General features: G+C 42.5%; 1 protein-coding gene across 5 annotated transcripts in view; it reads left to right on the forward strand.

Annotated features, from left to right (window-relative positions):
- Positions 1 to 380: 380 nt before the first annotated feature.
- cd2ap (CD2-associated protein) overlaps positions 381 to 12,089 on the forward strand; it is a 67,303-nt gene continuing 55,594 nt past the window's right edge. For 3 of the 5 annotated variants that reach the window (XR_004828643.2, XR_004828644.2, XR_004828645.2), the window contains exon 1: positions 381 to 771. Coding sequence is in view for 2 of the 5 variants with exons in the window: in XM_035794113.2 (XP_035650006.1) it covers positions 768 to 771 (4 nt within the window). In the remaining 3 variants the exon portion in view is untranslated. The remainder of the gene's footprint in view (positions 772 to 12,089) is intronic. The other 2 variants (XM_035794113.2, XM_035794112.2) reach the window with 2 other exon arrangements.

Below are 12,089 nucleotides of genomic sequence, written 5' to 3' on the forward strand. Positions count from 1 at the left end.
CCCCACAACACACACCTCTCTTTCTCACTCAAAACGTGGTATGGGACACTACGTGGATATGTAGGTTTATTACAGTGCCATTCACAAGCTCAAATATGTATTTATAAGAAACAAATATTATACAATAAAATATCTTAGTTACCTATTTAACACAATGAAAGCGTGGAATGACCATTATATTCGCTGGACTCTGGTCCGGTCAGGGCTACCCCCGAATTCACTACAATATGATCAAGATAATCTCCATGGTCCCATGTAGCCCCCATGGACCGATTGTCGTCTGATGATGCAAATGTCAAAACGAATGTTCACCAGGAAACTAATGGCCACCGTTGACGCTCAACACTGATTCAAGAGACGGACTTCTTTGATCCCCAAACCATTACACTGTTCATGCTCTCGGCTAATGAATGAATGGCAGTCCAACTTCCTCTCGCGGGACTCTCCTTTCTAAATATCGCGGAGTTTCCTTCTGTTTTGTATGTGTGTGGCAGGCGTAGTTTCGGGCAAGTCTAAGAAAGGTGGAGACTTTCGGGATAACTTCCTGTACAGTAATCTTGATATCATTAGCTACAAAGATAGGTTTGGTTGGCTATTCAAGCAAAGACGAATGGCTTAAGTAACGGTGTGCTGAACTTGATTATCGGTATTGAATTAAATACACATACAGTAGCTAGCATTCAAGCTGCTATATAACTCAAGCAACCGGATAGCAGATTCCAAACATCTCATATAGCGAGACGGTCCTGGCCACATTGAAGGACAGTATGGGTGAGTATTTTCGTTGTGTGGTTTTTGTTTATCGTTATGCTTATCCGATGTTCCCCGCTTCAAATTGCCTTGTTTTAACCAATAAGAGGGAACATTGACATCATCAATCGTGACTGGATTTGGAGTAAAGTTATGCTCCTTGTGAGATGGATCAATCCACAAACGTTAAGTTAGCTAGCTAGTTACAATAAGTTAGCTACCATCAAGACGTGATAATGTCAGCTAGCTAGCTAAATCCATAGCTTCCATGCTGTCATTAGCTGCATCTTGCCAGCAAGTTAACTCAATTATCTAACTACATAGCTGGCGCTAAACAGGCAATTCAATGGCCATGTTTTTGCGCCAGGAGTAATGGCTGCTGTATGCATGTACAGTGGTTAGCTAGCACCAACTAATAATTTCACTGTTTTAATAGCTCCAGTGGAAAAGCAAATGGGATGCCATCTTCTCCACCCTCGTCTTTGTACTTGTTTGTTTACTTAGCTACTAGGGTTGTGCTTTTAGACTTAAGTAACGTTGGCTAAGAAGCAACATTTCCCTCCTGCTTGTTATTTTTGTACAGCATTCCAAGCTAGGTTTGCCCTTGGATCGCTTTCTTGCAAATATTGTGTCAAATAGGTTTTCCTTGACTTTCGACAGTCTGTTCCACACCCAAAGTATGGAGGAGATGATCTTGACACATTGAAAATGTGAATCTGCATTTCATGAAGCCAGTTAGCTGAAAGCATAATGTTGGATGTGTAACATTCAGAGTTAAGTTGTTCAACACTTCGCTATGTTGTGGAACTGGTTCAGGTTAAGACTTATTTTTAAACATACTGTTCACACGACAAGATGGTGTCTTCTGTTTATTACTGTGTTGTATTTTCTTCTAGAGTTCAGTAACTAACTTGCTTTGCAGTAGCTGATATGTTTAAACATGTCAGAGACAGTTGTGAGCCCCTCACATTCTCTCTGTGGCATGCTCTCAAACTTTCCATCTCATACTTTGCACATCTGCAGTGTGGTTTGTCTTAAAGGGTAGTTAGCATAAACATAACATATGGATTTTCATCACAATCTGTATCAAAGTCCCAATGTAAAGTTACACCTCAATTATTTTTTCGAGTTATTACATAAAACTGATCAGAATACCAAAGAATGCTGACGTCATCCCTGAAATAACATTTGCAGGGTGTGACGCAATATGGAGGACCTTGCAAGCCAGCCTATTCGCCACAATGTCAACTCCAACAGAAATAACGTAAAATTTATAACTTTAAATTAAACCAAATCGTAGGTACTCATGACTATTGGTTTCAGTACAATGTTCTGCCAACTTACAAGCAAATACTTTATGAATTTATATTTACAAATCAGCTTGCATGGTTGATAGCCTGCTAACATTAGCCCTACTATCCTGTTAACGTTACATTATCACTGAGTGAGTTAACTAATTGCTATCAACACCAAGCTTACAGCTACATTAAAGTAAACCAACATTTTGGAAATGCATAACGCCATCTAACACATTTTCAAATAATGTGTCCGATAAATTTGTTCATATGGCTGAAGGCTAAAAACAGACAATATCTTGTTTCTACAGTGTGTTTTAGTTTGAAAGAATGTATTTTCCGCTTTTATCAAATGTGTACATCACCCATTAACACCAACCATTCACTATAAAATCTTTATCAACCGAAAAAGCTTAGAACAATACCCCAAATTATGGGGAAAAAATAAGTAAAATTTTTTTTTAATTTTTTTTTTTTAAACATTTATTTAAAATAACAAAAAAATACGAACAAATAAGAGTAGGCTACATGACAATTCAGCGCCATAAAAACAAATTCAGAACAAACCGTCCAAGAATATGCTGAATGTTCTGGATGTTCTTATAAGGATTTTGGAGTTATTGAAAATGCTCAGTTGGTAGAGCATGGTGCTTGTAACGCCAGGGTAGTGGGTTCGATCCCCGGGACCACCCATACGTAGAATGTATGCACACATGACTGTAAGTCGCTTTGGATAAAAGCGTCTGCTAAATGGCATATATTACTATTACTAGGCTAGGTGCAGGAGAGGGCTCAGAACGCACCCTTGTGGGGCCCCAGTGTTGAGGATCAGCGGGGTGGAGATGTTGTTACCTACCCTCACCACCTGGGGGAGGCCCGTCAGGAAGTCCAGTACCCAGTTGCACAGGGCGGCGTCGAGACCCTGGATGACGAGTTTGGAGGGTACTATGGTGTTAAATGCTGAGCTGTAGTCGATGAACAGCATTCTCACATAGGTATTCCTCTTGTCCAGATGGGTTAGGGCAGTGTGCGTTTACATACATTAAGTTGACTGTGCCTTTTAAACAGCTTGGAAAATTCCAGAAAATTGTTATGCTTTAGAAGCTTCTGATAGGCTAATTGACGTCATTTGAGACAATTGGAAGTGTACCTGTGGATGTATTTCAAGGCCTACCTTCAAACTCAGTGCCTCTTTGCTTGACATCATGGTAAAATCAAAATAAATCAGCCTCAGAAAAAAACTGTAGACCTCCACAAGTCTGGTCCATCCTTGGGAGCAATTTCCAAACGCCTGAAGGTACCACGTTCATCTGTACAAACAATTGTACGCAAGTATAAACACCGTGGGACCACGCAGCTGTCACACCACTCAGGAAGGAGACATGTTCTGTCTCCTATAGATTAATGTACTTTGGTGCAAATTAATCCCAGAATAACAGCAAAGGACCTTGTGAAGATGCTGGAGGAAACGGGTACAAAAGTCTTTATATCCACAGTAAAACAAGTCCTATATTGACATATCCTGAAAGGCCGCTCAGCAAGGCAGAGGCCACTGCTCCAAAACCGCCATAGAAAAGCCAGACTGTGGTTTGCAACTGCACATGGGGACAAAGATCGTACCTTTTGGAGAAATGTCCTCTGGTCTGATGAAACAAAAATAGAACTGTTTGGCCAAAACGACCATCGTTATGTTTGGAGGAAAAAGGGGGAGGCTTGCAAGCCGAAGAACACCATCCCAACCGTGAATCACGTGGTTGGCAGCATCATGTTGTGGGTGTGCTTTGCTGCAGGAGGGACTGGTGCACTTCACAAAATAGATCATGAGGAAAGAAAATGTGGATATATTGAAGCAACATCTCAAGACGTCAGTCAGGAAGTTGAAGCTTGGTTGCAAATGGGTCTTTCAAATGGACAATGACCTCAAGCATACTTCCTAAGTTGTGGCAAAATGGCTTAAGGACAACAAAGTTAAGGTACTGGAGTGGCCATCACAAAGCCCTGGCCTCAATCCTATAGAAAATGTGTGGGCAGAACTGAAAAAGCATGTGTGTGAGCAAGGGGGCCTACAAACCTGACTCCGTTACACCAGCTTTGTCAGGAGGAATGGGCCAAAATTCACCCAATTTATTGTGTGAAGCGTGTGGTAGGCTAACCGCAACATTTTACCCAAGTTAAACAATTTAAAGGCAATGCTACCAAATACTAATTGAGTGTATGTAAACTTCTGACCCACTGGGAATGTGATGAAAGAAATAAAAGCTGAAATAGTTTTCTCTGCTATTATTCTGACAATTCACTTTCTTAAAATAAAGTGGTGATCCTAACTGACCGAAGACGGGGAATTTTTACTACGATTACATGTCAGGAATTGTGAGAAACTTAGGTGTATGTAAACTTCCGACTTCAACTGTACATAGTAGAGGTCGACCGTTTTTATGATTTTTCAACGCCGATACCGATTATTGGAGGACCCCAAAAAAAAGCAGATGACGATTAATCGGACGATTTTTATTTTTTTATTTAAAATTTTATATATTTTTACATTTTTAAAATGATTTGTAATAATGACAATTACAACAATACTTTATGAACACTTATTTTAACTTAATATAATACATCAATAAAATGAATTTAGCCTCAAGTAAATAATGAAACATGTTCAATTTGGTTTAAATAATGAAAAAACAAAGTGTTGGAGAAGAAAGTAAAAGTGCAATATGTGCTATGTAAGAAAGCTAACGTTTCAGTTCCTTGCTCAGAACATGAGAACATATGAAAGCTGGGGGTTCCTTTTAACATGAGTCTTCAATATTCCCAGGTAAGAAGTTTTAGATTGTAGTTATTATAGGACTATTTCCCTCTATACCATTTGTATTTCATTAACCTTTGACTATTGGATGTTCTTATAGGCACTTTCCCAGTGAAACCGTATAGCTTCCGTCCCTCTAGTTAGCGCGCACTAACTAGCTAACCATTTCACTTCGGTTACACCAGCCTCCTCTCGGGAGTTGATAGGCTTGAAGTCATAGACAGCGCAATGCTTGACACACAACGAAGAGCTGCTGGCAAAACGCACAAAAGTGCTGCATGAATGAATGTTTACGCGCCTGCTTCTGCCTACCACCGCTCAGTCAGATATTTGTATGCTCAGTCAGATTATATGCAACGCAGGACACGCTAGATAATATCTAGTAATATAATCAACCATGTGTAGTTAACTATTGATTTATGATTGCTTGTTTTTTATGAGATAATTTTAATGCTAGCTAGCAACTTACCTTGGCTTACTGCATTTGCGTAACAAGCAGTCTCCTTGTGGAGTGCAACGAGAGAGAGGCAGGTCGTTATTGCGTTGGGCTAGTTAACTGTAAGGTTGCAAGATTGGATCCCTGAGCTGACAAGGTGAAAATCTGCCGTTCTGCCCCTGAACAAGGCAGTTAACCCACCGTTCCTAGGCCGTCATTGAAAATAAGAATGTGTTCTTAACTGACTTGCCTAGTTAAATAAAGGTAAAACATTTTGGGGGCAAATCGGCACCCAAAAATATCGATTTCCGATTGTTATGAAAACTTGAAATTGGCCCTAATTAATCGGCCATTCCGATTAATCGGTCGACCTCTAGTACATAGTAGCTCAGTAGCACCAACATTTGGTTTGGACTAGCTAACGTTAGTCAGTTGGAATTCAACTGAACAAAAATATAAACGCAATGTGTAAAGTCTTGGTCCCATTTTTCATGAGCTAAAATAAAAGATCCCAGAAATGTTCCATTTGCACAAATAGCTTTTTGATCTATAATTTGTGTACATTCCTGTTAATGAGGAGTTCTCCTTTGCCAAGATAATCCATCCACCTGACAGGTGTAGCATATCAAGAAGCTGATTAAGCGGCATGATCATTACACAGGCGTGCCTTGTGCCGGGGACAATAAAAACCACTCTAAAATGTGAAGTTTTGTCACAACCTATGTCTTCCCAGGTATGTGATATCCACAGATTAGGGCCTAATTCATTCATTTTAATTGATTGATTGTTGCATTTTATATTTTTGTTTGGTAGCATTGGTTCTCCATATAACGTTGACAAATAGCGACATTGTACGTGTGGGTGCCCCGAGAATCGAGCCCACGACCCTGATGGTGCAAGCACCATGCTCTACCTACTGAGCCATACAGGCATTGTAAGTAGTTCCGCAGATATCCGGAAATCAATTATTCAGTATGTAAAAACACTAAAAACACTAAAATATAACTAAGTCTTTTTACTTTGAGTAAAAACTCATCGCTTCCTACCCTTTAAGCCTTTAGGTGTAGTTAACCTCGTACCTTGTGCAAAGTCAAAGTATCAGGCCTCCAACTTTAACTTTGCTATTTAACTACCACACACACATACACACACACACATCAGCAGCTTTTCCGATCAGTGGGAAAGTATGAAGTTATGAGTTTCCTCTCTGCTGATATGGTGGATAGCAGTTAGTCAGTCAATGTGTGTGTGCATACTGTGTGAGCGTGTACTACATTCTAGAGGAGCCTGGGTCGAGCTGCTCAGAATGTGGCTGGCATGCAGGTCGCCTTCGTGGCCTTGACTGTTTCTCCCTCTCCAATTTTATACATCACTGGTTACGTAAGCCACACATTGAAACAGAGCCCGACCAGGAAGTACTGTAGTGAGGGAAACAATCATCTGGATCTGGAGGTCTTTTCTATCCAGCTGTCTCTGGCTCAGCCTTGAGAAAATGTCCGTCTTGAGTAATTTCACTTCTACACTACGCCAGGGTAGGCCCTGGGGCAGTTGTACATTCTGTCTCAAGCAGCATGTAAATTCTAAATTGAAACTCTAAAGGAAAAAAATATATATATATATATATATTAGGAAGGATACAGTGTGTCAGACTAGCTAGACTGGACGTGGAAGTATGTGCGCGTGCGCACCTATTTGTGTAAACACAATGGTCCGACTCAAAATGGTCTGGATGTAACAGCTTCTAATAAAGTAGGTAAAGGTGCCAATGTTTAGGCCTAGGTATTTGCTAGATAGTAATGAGACTAGATCATTGTCTGGCTCTCTACACTTCTCTTTTATAAGGTGTTAAAATGAGAAATCCCAGTCACAGAAGCTTTATGATCAACTAGGCTACATGTTTAATGCCCAACTTATGACAAGTTTAGTTGAGCTTGACCTTACGACCCCCTCCCGGATGTTGACTAGTTCATCTCTAATGTGTTCTCTAACTGCACCACTGGTCATTGATTGAACAGCAGTCTCAGATGGGATAACTACAGCTTTTACATCAATATAGGACTAAGATTGTTTTCTACTACACCGGCTCTGACGCTCTTCAGATGTGGCAGGGCTTGCAAATGACCTACATGCCTTCTATGCTTGCTTCGAGGCAAGCAACACCAAACCATGTGTAAGAGCACCAGCTGATCCAGACGACTGTGAACACGTGCTCCGTAGCCGATGTGAGTAAGACATTTAAACAGGTCAACATTCACAAGGCCGCAGGGACAGATGGATTACCAGGACATGTACTCAGAACAAACACTGACCAACTGGCAAGTAGTGTCTCCCTGACCCAGTCTGTAATACCTACATGTTTCAAGCAGGCCACCATAGTCCCTGTACCCGTAGCACTCACATCTGTAGCCATGAAATGCTGTGAAAGGCTAGTCATGGCTAACATCAACAACACCATCCCAGACATCCTGAATCCACTCCATTTCGCAGAATGCACCATAGTGCCCTCAAAGCTCATCCCTAAGCTAAGGTCCCTGGGACTGAACATCTCCCTCTGCAACTGGATCCTGGACTTCCTGACGGACTGCTCACAGGTGGTGAGGGTAGGCAACAACACATCTGCCATGCTGAACCTCAACTCGGGGCCCCTCAGGTTAGTCTCCTCCTGTACTCCCTGTTCACTCACGACTGCGTGGCCGCACATGACTTCAATACCATCAAGTTTGCCGACGCCACGACATTTGTAGGCCTGATCGACAATGAAACGGCCTATAGGGAGGACAGCCTCTCCCTCAGTGTCGGTAAGAAAAAGGAGCTGATCGCGAACTATAGGAAAGGGGGACTGGGGACATTCACAAAGAGGGGGCTGTAGTGGAGCACGTTGAGAGCTTCAAGTTCCGTGATGTCCCCATCACTAAGGATCTACCATGGTCCAAACACACCACCACAGTCGTCAAGAGGGGACGACAATGCCTTTTGGAGACAGATTTGGCAAGGGCCCTCAGATCCTCAAAGTTCTACAGCTACACCATTGAGAGTATCTTGACTGGCTTCATCACCACTTGGTATGACAATTGCTTGTCATCCGACCAAGGCACTACAGAGGGTAGTGCGTACGGCCCAGTACATCACTGGGGCCGAGCTCCCTGCTATCCAGGAGCTCTATACCAGGCGGTGTCAAGAGGAAAGACCTAAACATTGTCTGACTCCAGCCACAGACTGTTCCCTCTGGTACCTTATTCTAAAATGGATGAAATAATATCCCATAACGACAAAGCAAAAAAAAGGTTTGTAGACATTTTTGCCAATGTAAAACCTTTTTTTTTTTACTGTGAAATACCACATTTAGACCCTTTACTCAGTACTTTGTTGAAGTACTGAGTAAAGCGATTACAGCCTCGAGTCTTCTTTGGTATGACACTTGACACACCTGTATTTGGGGAGTTTCTCCCATTCTTCTCTGCAGATCCTCTCAAGCTCTGTCAGGTTGGTTGGGGAGCATCGCTGCACAGCTAATTTCAGGTCTCCAGAGATGTTCGATCGGGTGAAGTCCGGGCTCTGACTGGGCCACTCAAGGACATTGAGACTCCTGTTGTGTCTTGGCTGTGTGTTTAGGGTCATTGTCCTGTTGGAATGTGAACCTTTGCTCCCAGTCTCAGGTCCTGAGAGCTCTGGAGCAGGTTTTCATCAAGGATCTCTCTGTACTTTGCTCTGTTATTCTTTCCCTCGATCCTGACGACTAGTCTTTCAGTAAGTGCTGCTGAAAGACATCCACACAGCATGATGATGCTGCCACCACCATGCTTCACCATAGGGATGGTATTTGCCAGGTGATGAACGGTGCCTGGTTTCCTCCAGACGTGACGCTTGGCATTCAGGCCAGAGAGTTCAATCTTGGTTTCATCAGACCAGAGAATCTTTTTTCTCATGGTCAGAGTCCTTTAGGTGCCTTTTGGGAAAACTCCAAGCGGGCTGTCATGTGCCTTTTTACTGAGGAGTGGCTTCTGTCTGGTCACTCTACCATAAAGACCTGATTGGTGGATCGCTACAGAGTGATTGATAGAGTGCTGCAGAGATGGTTGTCCTTCTGGAAGGTTCTCCCATCTCCACAGAGGAACTCGGGAGCTCTGTCAGAGTGACCATAACGTAACAAAATGTGGAAAAGTCTAGTGGTCTGAATACTATCTGAATGCGCTGTATACAGCTATTGTATTTTCTACTCCCTATATATAGCCATGTTATTTTTACTCTTTTCAGTTTTTTGTTATTCACAGTGTCACTTTCATTTCATGTTTTTTTTTCTTTTTTTACTCTGCATTGTTGAAGGACCCGTAAGCAAGCATTTCACTGCTAGTCTACACCTGTTGTATACGAAGCATGTGACCGTTAAATATTGTATCTGATTGTACCTACTTTTTCCATTACTATGATTTCAGCCCCCTTGGTAATGCATTGCTTTGTGTTTCAAAAACGTCCCTCTCTTGAAAGCAAACGCGGTCTTCTTGAACCGGGCCCCATTCTGCTCTGTCGGCCACTGGCAGACGAATCATAAAAGAAGCTTCTCAATCAGTATTACTGGACAGCAGCTAAACATTGGGATTGGTCCAGGGGGAAAAAACCCTTGTCACTAGCAATCAATTGGATCTGAAATTGCAGGTCATGGCATTTGCCTAGCTTACAACATCCACCAATGACCCAGCCTGCATGGCTGGCTGTCTTGGATGATGTTTTATCCCATTGTCTGATAAACATCTCCTTTCTCAAATAGCACTTTTTTAAAAAGCATTTTCACAGGCTAGTTCCCAAGACATACACAGACAGACAAGCAGAGAGAACTGGAGGATATTGAGCAATGGGAGAGAGATAAACTCTAAGTGCCTCCCTTATGAAACTGCTGTGGAACAAATCCCAAAGCTTTTGATCATCTCTATTGCTGACTCTCCCCTAAGTGTTGTTGTGACACAGTGGTTTCTGTTGCCAAAGGGCCTGAGTGAGTTACTGAGCCCAGTCTCTCCCCTTAGTCTCTCCACTTCATTTAGCATTAGCATATAGCCTAGTCCTACCCTCCCTATTATGTTAGTTAGATCTATTCCTATGCTTGCCAATAATGGTGACTCACAAGAATGTGTACACTTACTTGGGATTATTAATAGTGTTGTATGTTGAGTTGTCTTGGAATGTGCTCTGAGTTTAAGGCTTTTCCCCCACCCCCTTCTACTTACAGAGAAACAAACCTGTGTTTATTTGGTGACCTTGTATGGAGCAGAATGCTTCAGGCTTGACTTTCAGAATGTGTTGTTTTGGTTTTATAGTGGGTCCCTTGGAATCAACACCCAGTTGCAAATGGTGTAGACTACATTCAGCCAAACTGAAGCAAACCAATGCTTTACATGGCATGCCTTTATTATTGTGCTAATGTGTGTGAAAGCAACTGAAATGTTTAATCAAAAAACGTTTCAGTCATCTTTTGTATCCAACGATAGGCTATATGATGCTAGTAGTATTCAAGATTGTTCCTCTTTCACTTCAAGTAGGGCTTCACTTCTATTTCAACGGGTATGCTCTTAGGTTAGTTTGTTACAAGGCCACCACCTGTGGGGTGCTGTGTGTGCGTGTCGCCTGCCTGTCTCCCTCTGAGCGGGAGAGGATGCTAATTAGAGAGTGGAAGCCATGGTCCTGTTCTAATGACACAGTAATCTAGCAGCAGAGATGTGGCTCTCATAAAGTCAACCCAACATGAAAGCTTTCTCTGCTTTAAGTCTGTCCGGCCCTCGTTGTTAGACATTTTAACTGACTTTCCATCAAAAACACAAGTACCGCACACTGTAGGATAAAGAACATTTTAAGATATGTTTGTGTAGACAACAGTTGGTTAGCGAGGCAAGCCAGGCTATGTGACCACAGTCTCAGTCATCTGAATCACGGCAGCTCACTATCATGACAAAACACTATTTATGTAAAGCCATGCTTTCAGACATTTGTCTCAATATAATTTGTCTATAATGAGGGCCACTTCAGCAGAAAAGCCTATTGGTAATTTGAAGCACAGTCGGTCGAAGCCTTTCCCCTGCTGATCCTCAATGACCGCGGACCAATAACCATCCCATGGTACTGTATGTGTTCTGACTAAGGCATTGTCAGCCTGGCAGCCCCGCTGACCTAAATCCTAAATAGTATGCCATTTAATGCACAGGCATGTCAAAGGCAGACAGGCCAGCAACGGGAAGCATAGCACGACACTGAATGGATATCTGAATCACAAATTAATCTAAGGGTTGTCATGTGTAGCCTGTGTGTCTGTGAGGGATGCTGGCATGCTCACACAACTTGCAAGTGTTCCATGAAAAAAAAGATCACATTCCAATGTTGCAGTTGGTTTAGTACTTGGCCTGGCTGTTGGCGGTTCATTGGTTTTGTGCTTTGGTAGATCCAGGCTTGGAGCAGTGGGAGTAGTCGACAGGACATTGGTTTTGTGCTTTGGTAGATCCAGGCTTGGAGCAGTGGGAGTAGTCGACACGACATTGGTTTTGTGCTTTGGTAGATCCAGGCTTGGAGCAGTGGGAGTAGTCGACAGGACATTGGTTTTGTGCTTTGGTAGATCCAGGCTTGGAGCAGTGGGAGTAGTCGACAGGACATTGGTTTTGTGCTTTGGTAGATCCAGGCTTGGAGCAGTGGGAGTAGTCGACACGACATTGGTTTTGTGCTTTGGTAGATCCAGGCTTGGAGCAGTGGGAGTAGTCGACAGGACATTGGTTACATGGCCTCAAGCTACATTGGGACTCTACTGTACTGAAGCCCCCCC

This window comes from Oncorhynchus keta, chromosome 19, assembly GCF_023373465.1.
Source record: "Oncorhynchus keta strain PuntledgeMale-10-30-2019 chromosome 19, Oket_V2, whole genome shotgun sequence".
Lineage (NCBI taxonomy): Eukaryota > Metazoa > Chordata > Actinopteri > Salmoniformes > Salmonidae > Oncorhynchus > Oncorhynchus keta.